Source organism: Oryctolagus cuniculus, chromosome 3, assembly GCF_964237555.1.
Source record: "Oryctolagus cuniculus chromosome 3, mOryCun1.1, whole genome shotgun sequence".
NCBI lineage: Eukaryota > Metazoa > Chordata > Mammalia > Lagomorpha > Leporidae > Oryctolagus > Oryctolagus cuniculus.
Genome location: NC_091434.1, coordinates 36,639,645 through 36,661,688, shown reverse-complemented (window position 1 = coordinate 36,661,688; position 22,044 = coordinate 36,639,645). Strand labels below are relative to the sequence as shown.

At 43.6% G+C, this 22,044-nt stretch overlaps 2 protein-coding genes across 44 annotated transcripts in view; one reads left to right on the top strand and one right to left on the bottom strand.

Moving 5' to 3' along the window:
- Positions 1–22,044, bottom strand: part of RAPH1 (Ras association (RalGDS/AF-6) and pleckstrin homology domains 1) — a 159,865-nt gene that overhangs the window by 10,969 nt on the left and 126,852 nt on the right. The window lies entirely within an intron of this gene.
- Positions 1–22,044, top strand: part of ABI2 (abl interactor 2) — a 109,326-nt gene that overhangs the window by 80,657 nt on the left and 6,625 nt on the right. For 22 of the 43 annotated variants that reach the window (XM_051848276.2, XM_051848260.2, XM_051848274.2 and 19 more), the window contains 3 exons: positions 2,783–2,941; positions 13,060–13,146; positions 18,355–18,528. In XM_051848276.2, coding sequence (XP_051704236.1) covers positions 2,783–2,941; positions 13,060–13,146; positions 18,355–18,528 — 420 coding nt within the window. The remainder of the gene's footprint in view (positions 1–2,782; positions 2,942–13,059; positions 13,147–18,354; positions 18,529–22,044) is intronic. The other 21 variants (XM_051848284.2, XM_051848282.2, XM_051848268.2 and 18 more) reach the window with 1 other exon arrangement.

Here is a 22,044-nt window from a genome sequence, read left to right as displayed (position 1 = left end):
TTCCTAAGTGGCTATAAAACTTTGCACTTTTACCAGAAACATGAAATTTCTAGTCACATTCTTATTTTTTGGTACTGTTGTTTCTGTTGTTATTTTTTATTTGAGAGGCAAAGAAACAGATCCTCCATCCTGTGATTCAGTCCCCAAATGTCTGCGATAGTTGGGTCTAGACCAGGTTGAAGCTGGGAGCCAACAACTCCCTCTGAGTCTCCTACTTGGGTGGCAGGGACCTAAAGACTTGAGCCATCACCTGCTGCCTCACAGAATGTATGTCAACAGGAAGCTGGAATAGGGAGCAGAGCAAAGACTCAAACTTGGACTTGATGTAGGATGCAGGCATCCCAACAGCATCCTCGCCCTTAGTTAGGCCAGATGCCTCCAATCCTTTCCTGCTGTGCCCTTTCTCTCCTCTTCTTGTCTTCCTTTTCCCCTCCTTCTTCCCTTCCTACCTTCCCTTATTTGTCCTCCCCTTCTCTTCCTCCTCTTCCTGGCCCCACCTCCCTCTCCCCTGTCCCCTCCATCTCTCTTGCTGCCGGGCACTCTCTCAGGGCGCTTTTAGCACTCTCTGTAACAAAAGCCCTCAGCCGAGTGAGTGATTATAAGTGGGGGTGAAGTCAAGGTAGAATTTTAAGAACTCTCTGGATTGTATTGGGAAGTTGGATGGATTCAGAAAGAGTATCTCCAAATGGCCTAAGCCATTAAAGAAATGTCTAGAGATTAACATCTAGTGAAATTAATGATAAATGTGTGTGGATTCGGGTGATACTGAAAGTGAGATATTTTTATTTACTTTTTATACTCCAGCTTTCTTTGATAGTTCAGTTTCTTAGACTGTAAAACAAAATAATCTTATTTCAGAGATAAATATTTTTGATTGAATAGGCATGTATTTAATTTAGAGTTATATCATTAGACCTTTTGCTGGAATACTGTGTTTTCTTTAAATTGCTTATTGTTACCATTATTTATTATTTTGGAAAAAGACTTGCCAAACTTTTTTTTTTTTTTTTTTGACAACCAAACATTTTTTTCTTTGCCTTCCTAAATGTCATTCTTTTTAAGTTTAGTTTTCAGTGTTGGTAGCTTTTTTTTTTTTAGGGAAGAGAGAAGGCACTCTTTGTTTTGTGCTCTTGTAACAGAAAAACACAGACTGGGTGATAGATAAACAATAGGACTTTCTTTGGTGCATGGTTCTGGAGCCCATGACCCCATCTGCTGGGGGCCTTCTGCTGGGTTGTAACATGGTAGAAGGCACCATCCGGCAGCATAGTGCTGGTGTACACTTCGGAGGGCGAGGGAAGGGGTCACATTTAGCCTCTTATCTGGAACCCACTCCAGAGCTAACTTGCCCACTCCTGCTGTAATGGCATTAGTCCATTCATGGATGGCAGAACCCTCATGATCTAACCACCTCTTAAATGTCTCACCTTCTAAAACTGTGGCAGTGGGGACTATTTTCTTTTTTCTTTTTTTTTTTTTTCTTTGTTGGTAGAGGTTTTTTTTTTTTTTATCTTTTATTTAATGAATATAAATTTCCAAAGTACGTCTCATGGGTTACAATGGCTTTCCCCCCCATACCGTCCCTCCCACCCACCACCCTCCCCTTTCCCACTCCCTCTCCCCTTCCATTCACATCAAGATTCATTTTCGATTATCTTAGTATACAGAAGATCAGCTTAGTATACCTTAAGTAAGGATTTCAACAGTTTGTTCCCACACAGAAACATAAAGTGAAAAATAATAGATGATTTTTTTTTTAAATGATGATGAAATCAGATCAGACCTATTGTCATGTTTAATCCCAGTGAGAGTCAAGTTGGGAATTGATAGTTTCTTTTTTTTTTTTTTTTTTTAACAGAAGATCAGTTTAGTGTACATTAAGTAAAGATTTCAATCGTTTGCACCCCCATAGAAACACAAAGTGAAATATACTGTTTGAGTACTCGTTATAGCATTAAGCCTCAGTGTACAGCACATTAAGGACAGAGATCCTACATGAGGAGTAAGTGCACAGTGACTCCTGTTGTTGACTTTACAAATTGACACTCCTGTTTATGGCATCAGTAATCTCCCTATGCACCAGTCATGAGTTTCCAAGGCTATGGAAGCCCCTTGAGTTCTCCGACTCTTATCTTGTTTAGACAAGGTCATATTCAAAGTGGAGGTTCTCTCCTCCCTTCAGAGAAAGGCACCTCCCTCTTTGAAGACCTGTTCTTTCCACTGGGATCTCACTCACAGAGATCTTTTTGCCAGAGTGTCTTGGCTTTCCATGCCTGAAATACTCTCATGGGCTTTTCAGCCAGATCCGAGTGCCTTTAGGGCTGATTCTGAGGCCAGAGTGCTATTTAGGACATCCGCCATTCTATGAGTCTGCTGAGTATCTCACTTCCCATGTTGGATCACTCTCCAGTGGGGACTATTTTCAACACAGGAGCTTTTGGGGGGACACATACAAACTACAGCAGGGGCCGTAACTTTTTAATTGTGATGATTTTAAAACCTCATCTAATTAATTTACTAAGAACCTAATGTTAACTGGTTATCTATTTAATTGTAGGTTTTCCAGACTTAATCATTTTATTTACTTTTCTCCTTTTGCACTTTGATATCGTGATGCTGAGCAGTAACTGTTGGCTCGCATTGCATTTTTAGGTAGTAGTTAAATTGGCTAAGTGTTGTTATTTTTAATAATCTCAGTAGGATCCAGGCAGTGTACATGAAACAGTTCATTATCTAAGATGATTTTCTTTAACTGAAAGATTCATGTTCTGTCCATTTTCAGGTCATCCTGTTCAGTTCTACAGCATGAATCGGCCTGCCTCTCGCCATACTCCCCCAACCATAGGGGGCTCCTTGCCCTACAGACGCCCTCCTTCTATAACTTCACAAACAAGCCTTCAGAATCAGATCAATGGAGGACCATTTTATAACCAGAATCCAGGTTAGATTTTACATTCTGTAAAATGTTATCTAATGAAAAACCTTCAATTAAAAGAAACCGTTAATTACAAATAGCTAGTACACGATAAGTGGTTAGTAGTATTTGTTGAATGAGTAATCAATGAATGAATCCTGGGTTGCTTAGCAGTGCCTTCTAATCCTTGCTTTTAAATCAATGCATGATTTCTATGTAATGTAGAATTTACTTTTTCTGAACAGACTCCTTTTGAATGTGTTAGTCATTTGCTTTTTGAAATAGTACTGTGGTGAACAGTATTTCCTGTTTATTTGTATACCATGCTCTGAATAACAAAAAATGAAAAGTTGGGTGTACATGAACAGAACCTAAAAGTGGCAAAGGAAAAATAAAATGACATTTTTGAAGCTGCATTGCGCTAGGCAATTATACTTACTTAAATTCTCTTACCAGACCTGTGATGGGAAACCGGGACTTGGAGAAATTGACTTAGATGGAACAGTCAGTTATAATAAACAGCTGCATCATGCATACAGAAGAATTCACCTGTGCATAGTCATTATTTTGCTCATTCCCTAGAAAGGGGCAGGAGCACATATTAGACTTTATTACCGCTGCAGATACGGTGTTATCACCTTACTGTGTTTTCCTAGATTTTCGCCAAGAGTCCAGTAAGTCCGTATGTGAATACTTCTGATACTAGGACAACTTCTTCCCTCCTTGATAAGCTCTGAATTATGGAGCTGAAATTTGCTCATTGTGGCTACTGCTATGGAGGAAACCTAAATTATTTCCTTTGGAAAATTCAAAAAGAAATTTGGTCCTCCTCCTACCTAAATACTTATAATTTAAGAATGTTTTATATTTATTACCTCAGGATTCTTGTAATCATGTACAGAATAGGATTGGTGATTATTTTTAATATGTATTTTTCAGGTAAAAAACTAAGGATGAAACGATGTTTAGGTTAGGGACTGAACCGAGGTCTTCCGACTTTCAGGGCCGTGCTCTTTGTTGTCCTACCTTCCTCCAGATGTGAAGTTAATCTTTCTCTTACTCTCCTGCATCTTTTCTTTCTTGAGGGATGGGGGCGTATCGGGCAGGAGCTTTGCCCTCATTATAATGTACAGTGCAGGAGAGCCGAGACTGTGCCAGTCTTCTACACTGCCTTAATTGCACTCACTCCTCTTACTGCTGCCTTTGATCACTCTGCTTTTGGCCGTGCTATTCTTTTATTCATTTGGAGCCTGAAGTTTGACGGAACTGCCTGTCTTTGACACATTCTGCCTTCAAGCCATGTTTTATAAATCCACATTTGTTCAGGTGCTGTGTCACACTTACATAGATTTTTATTCCTCAATTTTTATTCCTCAATTTTCTGATGCAGCCTGTTTTAGGGTTGTGCTGAAGGTAAGATTTTGTCCTTGATCCTCATAGAAGTCTGAATAATTATTGCTTGTGGCCCTCGTGTACCTTCTTTTATCCTTAAATAGGGTTTTTGAATGAATGGTGTCAGTCCAGAGGGAACCAGTTTCATGAGGGAGCTGAGACACTTTATTGTTACAGCTTGAGACCAAGTAGATAGGATATGATAAATGAGTGTATGTGGAGATACTTCCTGTCCTGTGTATGCATACGAGAATAGTTCTGTGAGAACTTTGTAGGTAGAATTTACTGGAAAGCTCTTTAAGTACATATTTAATGCATTTTAAATAAATATTTCAATATTTTTTGTTGTAAACCTGATTTTCACATACTTGAAAGTACACATTAAGAGTAGAAACAGACTCTTTTATGGAATGATTGTAGTGAAAGTATGTTTCACACTCATGGAAGTAAGGTGAGCTGAAATTATTGGGCCTTTGGTATATAATGTGAGGCAATTGACTTGTGATTAGTTTTTCTGTACTCTTCCCTATCAAGTTCTGCCTTTATTCTCCAGGGATTTGGTAACTGTTTCAGTAGCTTTATTAGTTGTATAATCAGGGTGCTTTTTCTACACTAAATTTTTTTTAACTAAACCATGTTCTTTGGAAAGCTCTTTGTGAGACTTACTACTTTGTGAGTCAATGTTCTAAGGCTTTTTAATTTATCTCCATTTTATTGGCTTTAAATATGAATCTCTTATGTTACTCCTCCTGGTCTTATGATGGTCCCTGTTTTGTCACAGTTAAAATGAGAAGATATTTTATACTTCTTGAGGTGGCTAATTCCCTGATTTAACAAAATGGTCCCAGGTGGTGTTTTATGAGCCTGTGTGTACAGGTGGAGCCTTGACATGGATGCGTGCTTCTGAAATGAGCTGGCGAGGCAGTGGGCGTCTTGTGAATTCCAGGTCTCGCAGCACGGTTACTGCATTTGTTCCTGTCCAATTTGGAATGCATTTGAAAGAGGGCATTGTAATACAGCAGTGATAAATGGACACTGTCTGCAGTACTAAGTCCTAGGAGCACAATAATGGTTTTCTAATGAGATGGTTTTAACAAGTTGTTGAAAGTATGCTTTGCTAACTGAGGTGCTTTTGGTTCTCATTGTTTAATCCATGCAAAGAAATAGGAATAGTAAGTTTATCTTTCATCTTGCCAGTAGTGAGGAGAGTTATAGAAACACATAGGGCTAGTTCTGAGATAAGTTTATTACGAAGGTAAATATGAAGTGCCTTAGTGGTATAGAATAAATGTAGACATAGATGTATTTGTATGTATGTATTTACATATGCACTCATGACCCTAGGTTGGTAAGGAATCAGTGACGTATAATTTAAGTAGTAAGACTTTTAGCAGAAGGTAGCCTACGTTTTACTAACCATATTTTCTTACAGCAAAGGCTTTTTTAAAAAGAAATACAATTGGGGTTGGCGTTGTGGCATAGCAGGTTAAGTTGCTTGCAAGGCTGACATCCCACATGGGCACCTTTTTGAGTCCTGGCGGCCCTACTTCCAATCCAAGTCCTTGCTAATGCACCTGGGAAAGGAACAGAAGATGGGCCAAGTGCTTGGACCCCTGCACCCACATGGGAGACGTGGAAGAATCTCCTGGCTTCTGGCTTCATCCTGGCCCAGTCCCGTTCATAGCGACCATTTAGGGAGTGAACTAGTGGATGGAAGATCTCTCTCTGTCTCTCTCTAACTCTGCCTTTCAAAAAATAAAATAAATCTTCAAATAAAAAAGTCAATGTTGCTTCCAAAAATGTGACTGTGTATGTAGTTATATAAGATAGAAGAATTTCTGGGGGCCAGCACTGTGGCACAATGGGTTAACGCCCTGGCCTGAAGTGCCAGCATCCCATATGGACTCCAGTTCTAGTCCCGGCTGCTCCACTTCCGATCCAGCTCTCTGCTATGACCTGAGAAAGCAATGGAGGATGGCCCAAGTCCTTGGGTCCCTGCACCTGTGTGGGAAACCTGGAAGAGGTTCCTGGCTCCTGGCTTCAGATTGGTGCAGCTCTGGCCATTGCGGCCATCTGGGGAGTGAATTATTGGATAGAAGACCTCTCTGTCTCTGTCTGTCTGTCTGTCTGTCTCTCTCTTTCTCCCTGCCTCTCCTTTCTCTGTGTAACTTTTTCAAATAAAAAAAAAGAAGAAGAATTTCTAAATGGGCATGCAGTTTTTTAAAGATTTATTTATTTATTTGGAAGATGGAGTTACAGAGAGACAGAGAGAGGAGAGAGAGGTCTTCCATCTGCTGGTTCACTCCCCAAATGGCTGCAATGGTCGGAGCTGGGCTGATCCAAAGCCAGGAGCCAGGAACCTCTTCCAGGTCTCCCACACAGGTGCAGGGGCCCAAGGACTTGGGCCATCCTCCACTGCTTTCCCAGGCCACAGCAGAGAGCTGGATGGGAAGTGGAGCAGCTGGGACTTGTACCGGCACGAACAAGTGCCCATATGGGATGTTGGCACAGCAGGAAGCAGCTTTACCTGCTACACACTGGCCCCAGGTATGCAGTTTTACTTAGGAAAAATGTCAAGTTTAACCTCAGATTGCTATTCAAATTCATTAAGAAGAACAATGAAAAAAACACCATTGGGATGGCGATACTGCCAAAGAACAGCTATATCACATGTTCTGTAAGTGACTTGATATATTACAATGTCACTATGACTCTCCAGAATACAGATGTGGTAGGCTTTAGCAGTGTCAAAAGGGAATAGTAGCAAGAAGTGCTTTTCAAATCCTATGTTAGGCAACTCTTAGGGCTTATTAGGGAATATTTAGGAAGACCAGCAGAGCCAGAAAAGATCTTAAATGGGTAAGTGTAGTCTCATGACCAAGTAAACCAAATAGACCTTCACAGTGACTATGAAAGAGAACTTATATTAACTATGCATATTAATTTGCTTTTTCTTGGCATAACATTTTTTTTTAGTTTGAAAGGAAATAACAAAAATGATAATTCTTTTTTTGCCTTCTGAGAGTACATTTCTGATAGTTACTTGGTAACCACAGTTTTATCATGATCAGAAAAGCTCTTATGGATTACTTAAGTTCATATTTATTTATTTATTTATTTATTTTTGACAGGCAGAGTTAGACAGTGAGAGAGAGAGGCAGAGAGAAAGGTCTTCCTTTATCCATTGATTCGCCCCCAACGTGGCCGCTACGCCTGGCGTGTTGTGGCCGGCGCACTGTGCCAATCCGAAGCCAGGAGCCAGGTGCTTCTCCTGGTCTCCCATGCGGGTGCAGGGCCCAAGCACTTGGGCCATCCTCCAATGCCTTCCTGGGCCACAGTAGAGAGCTGGACTGGAAGAGGAGCAACCGGAACAGAATCCGGCACCCCAACCGGGACTAGAACCCGGTGTGCCGGCATCACAGCCAGAGGATTAGCCTAGTGAGCTGTGGTGCCGGCCTTAAGTTCACTTTTAAATACCCATTGTTTTAAGTTACTATTCATGTTTAGAAAATATTTCACTTTAAATTGCTGAAATTATTTCCTTTGTTGGAATGTAAAATATAAGCAGCTAAACTCAAATAAATATATGTGACCTGTTAAAGTGATGTTTTTAATAATAAAAGATAATGTTAGAGTGTCTTAATTTTTCAGAGTATAAAAGCTGTAAAAATAAGTTGCAGAAGCAGCTAATTTTATAAAGTTCTTTGGACCTCTTCTTCTTTTTCTTCTTCTTCTTTTTTTTTTTTTTTTTTTTTTTTTTTTGACAGAGTGGACAGTGAGAGAGACAGAGAGAAAGGTCTTCCTTTTGCCGTTGGTTCACCCTCCAATGGCCGCCGCGGCCGGCGTGCTGTGGCTGGCGCACTGCACTGATCCGATGGCAGGAGCCAGGTGCTTTTCCTGGTCTCCCATGGGGTGCAGGGCCCAAGCACCTGGGCCATCCTCCACTGCACTCCCGGGCCACAGCAGAGAGCTGGCCTGGAAGAGGGGCAACCGAGACAGAATCCGGCGCCCCGACCGGGACTAGAACCCTGTGTGCTGGTGCCACAAGGCAGAGGATTAGCCTAGTGAGCCGCGGCGCTGGCCTCTTTGGACTTCTTAATACACCAGGCCTCAAAGATTATTCCTCAAACGACTGCATAAATGACCAGGAAGACTAAGTCTGGGGAGTGTGTTTCATCAGCAGACTCATCTCTGTGTGGTTTTCTTGGGTAGGTTTTTGTGTTCGTACCTAATGCTGCTCTATGCAGATAGCGGTTCTTCTCACAGTGAACTTCACTTGGTGAGCTCCCCTTTTAGTCCTGTATATTGCGAGAATAAGTAACTGAGTCCAGGTTTGGAAACCTGTAAGTGATTATGAGGGGAAGGGTCTTGTCATGTGAGGAATCATCTTACTTGGATAAATGGCAGCAAGTTTATAGAGTTACTTTCTGTTCTTGCCCGTTCACAAGATGCCCTGGACTTAGACTGAATATCACAAACATTTATTTGCATCAGAGAACTCAAAGGAAGCTCAGCTCAAAGGAAGGTAAATCTGGTCTGAAGAACCTTGCTATATTATTTCTGATTCACAGGAGTTCTGCTCAGGTGAAATCTTAATGGGTCTGAAAAGAGAATGCTATGATAGGAGAATTAATTTGGATCACCATGGTAAAAGTTTGCAGTGGACAAGTAGAATTTGTAATGCCCTTTGTAGACCCAAAATGGAATTGAATTTTTTGAACATGCCTTAGAATAGCTTTGACAAAAGAAAGATCTGGGTTTTGTTTTTCTCTGGCTTCTGTTTCTGGACTTCTGAAAACAACTATGGTTTCAGATAAAGAAAGAAAAAATCCAAAGCCTTTAAGAATAGTAAAGTTAACCTATGCACAGAAAGATTTGTAAGATGAGCACCTCTTCATTTTTTTTTTTAAGCTGGGTCCCGAAAGACCATATGTATTATTTTTATTTAGTAAAAGACAGTAACAGAAGTGGTCAGTTTCCTGCTTTTCTCTTCCAAGGCAGGTTGGGGTGAGTGCTAATAGGAGAGGAGCAGCCTGGCTTACTTAGTGTGACCATGGCTCTCCTTTGCTTTTCTAGTGCTAGTTGTCTACTGCTGTGTCAGGAAAATCTGCTTAGCCTAAGTATTGTAAACTTAGCATTGTGAACATGGCAACAATTGTTCTAAGCCTCTGAGCTGGCCACAAACCCCCAAGTTAAGGATTTACCACCAAGAATTTATGATTAGGGAAAAACTTAACCAAAGGTATCTTTTTTTTTTTTTTTAGATTTTTTTTACTTATTTGCAAGTCAGAAAGGGAGGGAAAAAGAAAATCTTCCATCTTCTGGCTCACTCCCCAGATGACCTCAATGGCTAGGCTGAAGCCAGGAAGCAGGAGAGTCATTCAAGTCTCCCATGTTAGTGGCAGGAGCCCAAGCACAAGCACTTGGGCCATCTTCCGCTGCTTCCCCAGACCATTAGCAGGAAGCCGAATTGGAAGTGGAGCAGTGTGGACACCAACCAGTGCCCATTTGGGGTTCCAGCATTTCAGGCAGTGGCTTCACCCACTATGCCACAATGCCAAAACAGTGATTGCTTGATTGATTGATTGATTTCTTTCTTTCTTTCTTTTTTTTTTTTTTTTTTTTTTTACAGGCAGAGTGGACAGTGAGAGAGAGACAGAGAGAAAGGTCTTCCTTTGCCATTGGTTCACTCTCCAATGGCCGATGCAGCCAGCGCACCGCGCTGATCCAAAGGCAGGAGCCAGGTACTTCTCCTGGTCTCCCATGGGGTGCAGGGCCCAAGCACTTGGGCCATCCTCCACTGCACTCCCGGGCCATAGCAGAGAGCTGGCCTGGAAGAGGGGCAACCGGGACAGAATCTGGTGCCCCGACCAGGACTATAACCCGGTGTGCCGGCGCTGCAAGGCAGAGGATTAGCCTAGTGAGCCGCGGCGCCGGCCTGATTTCTTTCTTTTTTAAAGTGCAAAGATTATAATTTTTTTAGAAAACTTTTATTTAGTAAATATAAATTTTGAAAGTACAACTTTGGATTATAGCAGCTTTTTCCCCCATAACCACCCTCTCACCCGCAAACCATCCCATCTCCTACTCCCTCTCCCATCCTATTCTTCATTAAGATTCATTTTTAATTATCTTTATATACAGAAGATGAACTTAGTATGTACTAAGAAAGATTTCAACAGTTTGCACCCACACAGACACACAAAGTATAAAGTACTGTTTGAAGTCTAGTTTTACCGTTAATTCTCATTGTACAACACATTGAGGACAGAGATCCTACATAGGGAGTAAGTGCACAGTGACTCCCGTTGTTGATTTAACAGTTGACACTCTATGACGTCAGTAATCACGTGAGGAGGGATTGATTTCTAAACTAATACTGCTATCCTTTACAGAAATTCTTCAGAGTTATATGCTTAGCTCTTCTCGAGTATTGAATATATTGTATCTATCTACAGCATCAACTGTTACCTCTCTACTGATGACTACTAACTCTGTATCTCTTGATTTTTCACGTACTTGCAGCCCAAATTACCTAGCTGTCGCCCACATTTTATGTTTAAGTCTCTCCACACATCTCGCTTATGTATTGCTCTCTCTCCCTGTCCTTCCTGCTCCCCCCCCCACCTGTGCTTTCCCATTACTGCCTGTGTTAAGGATAATGTAGTTAATGACACCTCCGCCTTCATCCTTATGAAGGTTCCCAGTCTAAGCATCACTGTTAGCTTGTTGCTCTCCTTTAAATGGTAGCTAAATTATTAGTTACCAAGCATTCTTCCTCCACACTAAATTCTCTCTGTTCCTTTTCTGGAAACTACCTTGATTATGTGTACCCATTATCTTCTTATCTCTGCAAATAGTATGTGAAGTAGGGAGTCACTGGCTCTCATGTTGCATGCATGAGTTAGACATGAAGAATTTAATTGACTTTTCAAACAGCAGGGAAATGCTGGGGCAGGGATTTGAGGCTGCATAGCTTTAAAGTCCAGGATCTTTCCAGTAAGCCCTCTTTGACCTGGCGTGCAGGATCCTTTTCTTCCTGTCTATGCATTCTTTGTTCCAGGGTTTGACTTTCATTTTGGGCTATCTTGTGGTATCCATACATGAAAACATTTCCAGTCGTGTGAGCTGGTCATGTTTCAAGCCTTTGCCCTCACTGGGTGGCCTTTCTGGAACCAGATGCTTGGCGAACTCCTTTTCTTCAAGCAGCCGCTCAAGGGTCATTGCTCTGTAGCCTTCCGGTCACTTCCAGGGAACTGCCGCAGATATTGGTGGATGCGGTTGACTATTTTCCCCTCTGTTCTGACTCTGAAGGGGATCTCCTTGAGAGCAGACCCTTTTGTCTTTCTCTTTCTGTTAGTCGTAACTAATTTTGAGCTGATAAAGGCATTCTTACTAAAGAAGATGCATGCAATATTTTACACCCAATCTGAAGGAAACTCTAACTGTAGAGTTAATCTTGTAGAATTGTTTGGCACATACCTGGCTTATTTATGCATTTGTTGAAGGTGTACCAAATGGGGGATGAAAAATTGTAATGGCACATCACCAGGCTCTCAGTGAAAGGTTTTTATTGTTGTTAAGATTTATCTGTTTATTTGGGCCGGCGCTGCGGCTCACTAGGCTAATCTTCCGCCTGCAGTGCCGGCACACCAGGTTCTAGACCCAGTCAGGGCGCCGGATTCTGTCCTGGTTGCCCCTCTTCCAGGCCAGCTCTCTGCTATGGCCCGGGAGTGCAGTGGAGGATGGCCCAAGTGCTTGGGCCCTGTACCCGCATGGGAGACCAGGAGAAGCACCTGGCTCCTGCCTTCGGATCAGCGCAGTGTGCTGGCCGCGGTGGCCATTGGAGGGTGAACCAACGGCAAAGGAAGACCTTCCTCTCTGTCTCTCTCTCACTGTCCACTCTGCCTGTTTAAAAAAAAAAAAAAAAAGATTTATCTGTTTATTTGAAAGGCAGAATTAGAGAGAGAGAGAGAGAGAGAGAGAGAAGGGAGAGGAGTCAATCTTCCCTCTGCTGGTATGCTCTCCAAACAGCCGTAACAGCTGAGGCTGAGCCAGGCCAAAGCCAGGAGCTGGAATTTCAAACAGGTCTCCCACGTGGTTGCGAGGGCCCAAGGACTTGGATCATCTTCAGCTGCTTTCCCAGGCCATTAGCAGGGAGCTGGAACGGAAGTGGAGCAGCTGGGACTCTTAACCAGTGTCCGTATGGTTATGATTATGCCACTGCCTGCACCACACCAGCCCCAGTGAAAGGTTTTGATAATGATGTCCTCGAAGAGTACTTGCCACTCCGTAGGAAGTCAGCATCTGTTTGTTTAATTAATAAATGAAGAATCAATTAATTTGCCTTTATTGAAATACTAAAAAGTCCAAGTTTGTGATACAGTTTTTTTTCTCCTGTATTGATACACTGTTAAATTTGTAACCTTGAAGGAAAAAATTCAGAAAACCAAATTATTCATGATGATCTGCATTCTTTCTTTGAGAAGGCACATTGTTATAGATGCTTGTGTACATCTGTCTGGTAAATGCTTCCTGATGTAATTTTTAAAAACGTATTAAAAACTCCCCTAATACTTTGTTTTATGTGTGTTGATGAATTATCCCTCAAAAGAGGTTCATTGCAATAGCTTAGTAAATGTTTGTAAAGTGAGTGGTTTCCTCTTTTATGTGTTTGTTTTATTGTATTATCCTTTCCTTTTAATGTAACTCGCCCTTACCCCTTATCCTTCACACCTTTTTTGTTTTTGCAGTATCTCTTGCTCCTCCTCCTCCCTCCATCCTACAGGTAACTCCTCAGTTACCTTTAATGGGATTTGTGGCCAGAGTCCAAGAAAATAGTAAGTTTATGTCTTCTTTATGCTGTAGATCAGACTGTAGGCTTAAAATGTCATTTATATAAGATTGAATAGTCATTCATTCACTGATACTTCAGATATTTGAATTTGATGACAAGTCACTGTATGAGTGGCTAGTGGGAATGATAAAATAATTAAGATGAGATTCCTTATTTTCAAACAGTTTCAAATTAAGTAGTAAAGATAATAAGTTAAAATAAAGTACATATGAGAAAAGAAAGATCCTGTGTAACTGAGGTGATACTTTTTAATCCCCAGGTGCCTTTTTCTTTTGGTTGCTCAAACACAGAGAAGCCAGTTCTCTTGTTCCTGCAGTGTTAGGGGTGTTCTGGTGGCCTGGGCATGCCTGCGAATCTTCTGACAGGCCTGGGTTTCCACGTGTAAACGGACCGTGCGCTGGGAAGGCCCAGAGGACCACCTGCTACCTTGTCTCCCAAGAGACCGCAGAGATGGGCAATGAATTTATCTTGGTCTGTAGTCTGGTGTTGAACCAGGTAGAATTAGGCAACTGATTTTATTGACTCCCTGAGTTTTCTGGTTAGGGAAGCATAAAGGAAGCTGGGAATGCCCAGAAACCCAGAGGCTCGTGTCAGCGTCCAGTAGCGAGCACTGTCTGGGAGACGAGTTGTCTTCTCGTGGACAGTTTACACGAGGGAGCACATGCAGTCCTAAGGCCGCATGATAGGCATGGGATCTTTACCTAGGGAGTTACCTTCAAGTTTTAATTTCATCTGGCCAGAGTAGCCCCGTGTAATGTGGACTGGAACTTCTCGTAGTCTGTCACTCAGGACTCCTGCTTCTCTGGAAATGGGCATTGCCAGTACAAGAACATAAGCTCTATGAGAGCGGGCATTTTTGTCTTTTTTTTTTCCCCCTGTTTCCCCAGCATTTAGAAAAGTAGAAGACACGTTTGCATTCTCAGTATTTGTGCTTTCTAGCGTACTTTTTACTGACACAGTCTGGCTTTTTTATTAACTGGTTATAAGCCAGTTTGATTGGCCTGAGGACTCAGTGTCTCATTCAGGTACCTTGGCATCTTTATTTGCTGATTTCTGAAAATATATTTATTTTACTTGTTTCTATTTATTGTAAAATTAGCCATGAACACCTGTGATGCTTACCACACTCCGATTTTTTCAGATGTTTTGTTGAATTTAAGAGCTATTTTATTATCTAATCAGGTGGATATTTCACATGTTCCTGAATTACGCTGTTAGGACCACAGTGCTTTTAGCTTGTGTGGGACCCACAGCAGCTCAAGAAGAGGGCCTAAGCAGGGGTCAGCTGGCGTAGCGTGCGGTGGGCACAGCCACAGGGTGACGCTTTGCCAGGTTTGTGAGTTAAGTGAGGTGGCTCACTGCTGTCTTTAAACTTTGCACTGCCTCTAAACAAGGTGAATTAGAACAAGTAGAAAAGGATTTAATCAGAGCATCAGAACTAAAGGACTTTCCTGTGCTAGTTCCATTCTACACACCCATAAGGTGGAAAGTCAAGTTTCATTACGTAAAAGAAATTTTCTCTCATCACAAATCTAATTGAAGCACATTGATTAATTGGGATAGTCACTTAGCTAATACCCTGGGACTTTTTTTTTTTTTTTTAACTACTATGATGAGCTTGCATCTTGGAGAATTCCACCAGTCAGTTGTCACTGCATGTACACAAGATGATGTCATTCTCAGCAGAAGGGTTCTGAGCCGCTTCTGTAGTAAAGGCCAGATACTGACGTTGACACTGAAGAGTAACTAGCAATTAAGAATGTTTGTATGGAACTGAAAGGTTACTTTCTTTGAAAAAGAATTAAGTTTGAAAGTTGATTGTTTACTTGGAAAACAAGGTGTCATTAGTTTTTGTCAGTAACTAGTGAGTTGCAGAATTTCTGGAAACATCAGAATATTTCATGAACAGACCCCAAAAGGTAGTTTTAATATAGTTTTGTAGTGCATGAGTACCAACTCAAGACTTAGAAAGGACTTAAGTAGATGATTGTAGAATTTTATAGTAGCACTGTTACTATAACAATTAATGTCTTTTAAAAATCGGAGAAGTGAGGAAAACGTGAGTGAGCATCATCCACTGGTTCACTTCCCAAATGCCTGCAATGGCTGGGGCTGGCCCAGGCCTTCATAGGGAGCTGGACACTGAAACCAGTTCTCCCAACTGAGCCGTCTCCACTGCCTCCCAGAGTCTGTATTGGCAGTGAGCTGGAGTCGGGAGCCAGCCAGTGCCAGTTGTGGAACCTGGGTGCTGCAGTGTGGGCTGCGCGTGTCTTAGCCACTAGGCTAGCTTGCACCTGTGAGTATTTTAGGAAGTCAGCCACCCTATCACGATTGCCTTTTGAGATAGTCATTTTCATCTCTTTGTAGTCATAAACATTTCACGTGTACTAAAGTATACAATAAGAAACACTGTGTATGAAGTGTCCTGTGACTGATTTTATAGACATAGCAGGACTTAGACATTCAGATAAATGTCATCCTCTTCAAAACGTTCACCTTGGAAAGAAGTAAACCTTCCTTTTGGAATTATCTTCAAAGTTTTTCAGATATAACATTTTGAAGATATTCTGTCCTAGCAGATATTTACTCTGCATTAAGTTTAATGTTTCGAATAAGCCTGGAATCATTTGGAGCCAGTGGTAGTGACGCAGTCATCCTGGGTAAGAAGTGCTGTTATGATCCTATTATTTTCCTTAAAATCCTCCAGTGACTCCTGTGCTCTTTGGATAAAGTCCAAACTGCCCTCTAGCAGGGCCTTCCTGTCCAGTCCTCTCAGCTTCCTTGAGCCTCTTTCTGCTGAGCTTGGAACTGTCCTTTGAAGGATTTCTACTTTGCTACCTTTGTACTCGATTTTTCTTTATAACTGACATGAATGAAATCTCTCGTCCCCAAGCCATCCTATCCCTGGTCATTCCCTGAGCCATATAAGACCCGTGGTTTGTGCTGAGTGTTCCCAGCATCTCCTCAAACACCACGTACCTAATTGTCCGCAGAAGGCTGGCTGCCCAGGTCTGCGTGGCTGTGGCCACTGCTCTTCTCAGCACTGAGCGCCGGTGCCTCAGATGCTGTCTGCTGGAGGAGTGATGAAAAGAATTACTTAGTCAGCTTCATGCCGCAGTGCTGTAGCTTTGCAGGTAACAGGTGTTAGCTCTGGGGGTCAGGGCTCTTTCCCTTCCTTGCAGTGGGGCTGCTTAGTCTGGGGAAGCCAGTTTCCAGGTCCATAAAATGAGGATTAAAACTGTCACAGTCTGAGGCGGAGATGAAGTGAAATAATGTGCTGTACAGTGCTGGCTGAGTAACTGGAATATTTGGGGTAAAAAGCAGTAGTGATGGTAGCCTGATGCAGCCGTGAAGCAGTCGCAAGAAAAGCAGCGCGAGCATCTCTCAGTGATGTTTGTGACTTCTCGAGGTGGTTGTTGTGAAGTTTCCTTTGTATCTGTTTGTCTGCAGTTGTTACAGTCTGCCTCTTTACCATACAGATGTGAATGCGGTCTATGTTATTTCTCATTCCATCTCTGTGATTTTCCATACAGGATATACTAAAATCATATATCTGTGTCTTTTGTTTACTAAAAAATTGTAAGACTGAAACATTCCTGTTGGATGAGTAAAATGTCACAGCTGGTAAAGCAGACAGGTGTAGAAGGGCTAGCGGGCGGGGAATAAACAGGACCAGTGGTGCTAATGAGGCTGATTCGCCCGGGCATCAGCAGCCTTTTCAAGTTCTGTGTAGGCTGAGATAAAAAGTAGAAAGCAAACAGGATCACTTGAACTTCATGGAAACAGTACTGGTAACTCACAAATAAGAATTAGTGTTGTTGATAAATGCAGCTGATAAGTGCAGACTTACTCATCTCACTTGGATGAGTTATGATCAAGTGTGTCCCTGGCATCTTGAAAGCTTTGAGTTCTCTGAGTTTGGAGATGATTTTTTTTAAGAATTTATTTATTTGAAAGTTAGAATTATACACAGAGGGAGAGACCGAAAGGTCTTCTATCCACTGTTTCATTGGTTCATTCTCCAAATGGCCGCAATGGCTGGAGCTGGGCCAGTCTGAAGCCAGGAGCATCTTCCTGGTCTCCCACAGAGGTGGCAGGGGCTCAAGCACCTGGGGCGTCTTCCGCTGCTTTCCCAGGCTCATTAGCAGGGAGCTGGATCAGAAGTGGAGGAGCTGGGTCTTGAACCAGGGCCCATATGGGATGCAGATGTCACAGGCAGCGGCTTTACCTGCTCTGCCACAATGCCGTTCCCATGGTAGAAGACATTTTAAATATTTTAAATCACTCTCATGGTACACTTGGACATTCAGTCTGAAGGAATTCTGAATCACAGATTAGTCTGAATTAGTTGAGGTTTTTTTTTTTTTTTTGATAGGCAGAGTGGACAGTGAGAGAGAGAGACAGAGAGAGAAAGGTCTTCCTTTGCCGTTGGTTCACCCTCCAATGGCCGCCGCTGCAGCCGGCGCACCGCGCTGATCCGATGGCAGGAGCCAGGAGCCAAGTGCTTTTCCTGGTCTCCCATGGGGTGCAGGGCCCAAGCACCTGGGCCATCCTCCACTGCACTCCCTGGCCATAGCAGAGAGCTGGCCTGGAAGAGGGGCAACCGGGACAGAATCCGGCGCCCCGACCGGGACTAGAACCCGGTGTGCCGGCGCCGCAAGGTGGAGGATTAGCCTATTGAGCCACGGCGCAGGCTCTAGTTGAGGTTTTTGTAAGCAAACACGGTATCTTTATGGATGAACTTACTCAAAGTTATTCATAAGTTTTTCTTCCCACTTTGGTAAAATGCAATTTTAATTAAAATATGATTATTCCCTGGACTTGTTCTAGTTGTTATAAATATCCAAATTATTAGTATTGTTATAACAAATGCTCCTTGATTATAGTATAAACCCAAACTATATTGTACTGAGCTCTTTGAAAAGAGCATTATTTATTAGCATAAACAGGTTCCAGAGACTCAGTTAATAATAATTATTTTGGTTAAACTTCACTCAGCATCTCTCGGCGCTGACCCAAGTCGGAGGCAGAAGCTGTGCTGGAGGACTGAGAGCACTATAGGAAGGCTGCCTGCTGTTTGAGGCAGTTGTTACGACATGGCTGGATTTGCAGTCCATGAGCCTCAGTCTGGAGAGGGGGCAGGGAGCTGCGCCTGATGTGTAGTTTTGTTGTCAGCTTGACGCATTCTCAGTTTCAGATACACCGCCTCCGCCACCTCCCGCGGAGGAACCTGTCTTCGATGAGTGCCCTCCTCCCCCGCCTCCCCCGGAAGATTATGAAGAGGAGGAGGCAGCTGTGGTGGAGTACAGCGACCCCTACGCCGAGGAGGACCCGCCCTGGGCTCCCAGGGCCTACTTGGAGAAGGGTGAGTTTCAGAAGGGTGCCCGCGGGGGCGCAAGGGACCCTGGTGTCGTTTTTACTGATGAGTAAAGTTTTATTTATTTGTATTTTCTGTTCATGTTTATTAATTTAGTTTATCAGGTGAATGGTTTGGAAAGTCACACTGGTAAAATTTTGTATTAGTAATTTTTAAATGTGTGATTCCTGCTGGAATGAGTGGTTTCTGTGAGAAGCAATCCCGGAAGGGAGACTGCGCTTCCTCTCTGGGATGCTTCAGGAAGACCACTTCTCCAAGTCGGTTCTTCCCCCTCTCCAGCTCTGCAGCATTCCGAGTATACGCACACTCAGTTCAGGTCTCTCCACGTGGAACTTTCCTGGAAGGAACAATAGTCTCGGCTTCTTTGCAGAGCAGCCTCCGGCTTTTCTCTAGTAGAAGGTGTTTCTGAGTCCACTAGTGATCCATGATATAGACAGAAGCTTGGGGCCTGCAGGTCTCATCAGGCCTAACCACCCTGAAAAAAGTGTGCTGTCTTGGAAGGATGGTTTTCTGTTAAGGAAGTGGAAGCTTCTAGCCCACATGGTTCCCAATCTGGCTGCCCGTTAGCATCCTCCAGGGGCTCTTTATTAATAAATCGTGGACTTCTACTGACTGGCCAAGATAGAGCACAGTGATGAGAGTGACTCTCTCAAAACAGGAATCCAGAAGAAAAGTGCACAGAGCTGGTTTTCGTGCATTGAACTATAGGCAGCAAAAGCCCGTGAGCACGTGGGGAGGCAATCCGAGAACTCTTCTGTTTTGTAGTGTTTATAAATGCTGCATGTGCTCATGAAGGTAGAGGGGCACGTGGGCTGGAGAGAGAGTGGAATAGATTTTAAAAGACAGATGCCACATATGCCACCTGGAGTTTCTGGAGATAGAAAATAAATGCTCTGAAGTGGTGCAGAAGAGGTGAGGGGCCGTGACACCGAGACAGTAGAAGCTATCCAAAAGGTGGCACTGAGAAAAAGGACAGAAAACAAAACAGAAGAACATGTACATGAGAGAGTGTTGCTGTGGATTCATTCTGAGAGGAGGAGCGTGGTGGGGGCAAGAGGCACGGAGTCGCCACACAGACCCCAGGAGTTGGGTGAAAGTGGGCCAGAGGCGAGCAGCCCACAGACTCGTTTATTTCAGTTGGTACAGCAGCTTATATAGCCAAGGCAGCCAATCTGGTCAAGGGGCGGTTTATGCCCCAACCAGTTTCCAAAGCCATCCAATCACAGCTTGTTGCCAGGCAGGCTCCGTTGCTAGGTGGGTTTTGAAGCCATTCCTGAGTAACTGAGGCTCGTTTGCCAGTGGCCATCTTGGCATGCCTTCTCATTCCACCACAGGAGAGATCAAATAATCTTTATATAAAGAAAAATGTAAAGGCTGGCGCCACGGCTCAATAGGCTAATCCTCTGCCTAGCGGTGCTGGCACACCGGGTTCTAGTCCCGGTTGGGGTGCCGGATTCTGTCCCGGTTGCCCCTCTTCCAGGCCAGCTCTCTGCTGTGGCCCGGGAGTGCAGTGGAGGATGGCCCAAGTGCTTGGGCCCTGCACCCCATGGGAGACCAGGAGAAGCACCTGGCTCCTGCCTTTGGATCAGCGCGGTGTGCCGGCTGCAGCACACCGGCCGCGGCGGCCATTGGAGGGTGAACCAACGGCAAAGGAAGACCTTTCTCTCTGTCTCTCTCTCTCTCACTGTCCACTCTGCCTGTAAAAAACAAACAAACAAAAAAACATAAAAAATATGAAAAATATTTTAAAAATTGTATCTTATCTATAATTGGATTCCCCGGGAGTAGTGATAGGAAAAAAAAAAAAAACAACTTGGTCAAAATGTTTCCACATTTGATGAAAGCTTTTACTGCCTAACAAAAATATTCCAGAACGTGGTGAGTTGAGTTTTGGCATCGTCTCCAGGCTCTGTGAGGCCTCCCCACCACAGACCAGGCGGCACTACCCCCACCCTGGTGCCGTCTCGGGGCTGCCGGGCTGCACTGAGCTCTAGGCTTGCCTCTGGGGGAGCTCTGACCTGGCGCTCATGTGCGCATCGGCAGGTGCAGGGCCTGCTGCACTGATGGCAAGGAGAGCCAGAGAGACTTCAAGCGAGAGAAGAAGCTTGTATTCCCACCTAGTCTCAGAAGCGACAAGCTATCAGTTTTGTCCTGTTCCATTCATTAAAGCAAGTCCGTGGGTGCAGCCCACACTCAAGGCCTGGGCACTGCATAAAGGCTTGAGTATTAAAGGTGGAACTCCCTGGGAGCACACTTAGAAGTTGTCCGTCCCAGAAACAACAAACGCACTTATCCAAAGTTCAGTAAACCCCAACAAGAAAAAACAAAAACCAGGAAGTAATAGAAATCTTAAAGATAATCAGCGAAAATGGCACCTTCCATCCCAGGGGAACAAAGACAAGACTGACTGCATAGTTCTCATCAAACATGTGCAAGCCAGCACGGCTTCTCTGAGCTCCTGAGGGACGTGTTGACCTAGAACTCCTCACCCAGTGAGCTACGTGCAGTCTCCAGTCTGCAAAGGGGTGAGGAGTGAGGGGTGAACACATGGGCAGTCCTTTCCAGACTTTTCCCCAGAGTTCGGTCGCTTGCAAAGGTCGCGAATAAACAAAGTAGCACTTTATCAGTTAGAGTAAATGTAAACGGGATTTCACTACACAGACAATGAGCGGAGGTGAGGTGAAATACCGCAAATATATGCTTACAAAATTCATATAGTTTCTGTGAGGTGTAGTATACTCTTTGAAGATAGAGTGAGAAGAATGTGTATGTTGTAAACATTAGAATAGGCAATAAGAACCTCCACCTGATGTTTTAGGAAGCAGGCTTGACAGGGGTTGGGAATACAGAGTCGTCATACTGTCGTCTGTCATCACACTGTTCAGAAAACCCCCTGTGTCCTGAGTGATGCACCTGCCAACATCCCAGCTTAGAGGTCACGGATAAGCGCAGTGACTGTGATGACGGAGAGGAGCGTTGGGGTGTGACGGTTCAGGAGGTAGAGTGGGCTGGGCTGGGAGACGCAGAGGAGGTGAGGGGAGAGCCAGGGGGATGGCTCGTGACCTGACTCGGGCAGCAGCTCAGGGAGTGGAAAGGAAACTGGGAGGTTTTGCTGACCAGATAAACTTTCCATTTTCCATGTAATTAAAATTATCTCAACTTAAGATATGTGACTTACCACAAAGAGTTTATTGAAGTAGATAATCTTGCCAACATTTTGATTTTGCCAGTGAGTTGGAAGTACTTACTTGTTATTTTGGCTACTGTGCGGTGTGATGGTCATTGGGTTTAGCTCGCACCAGTCACTTGTATGTAACCTTCTCATTTTGCATTTTTCCCCATGGTGGTGGCTGTAGTGTCACTTCCGCTTTTTATCCAGTGTGTATTTCAGTACATTTCCTACCAGCCCAGCAGGCGGAACGCCCCGGAGTATCGATGCATTCCGAGGCGCCTGCGGTGCTGGGCTCTGTGTCGGGGCTGCGCAGAGGTGCGTTCGGGTCACGT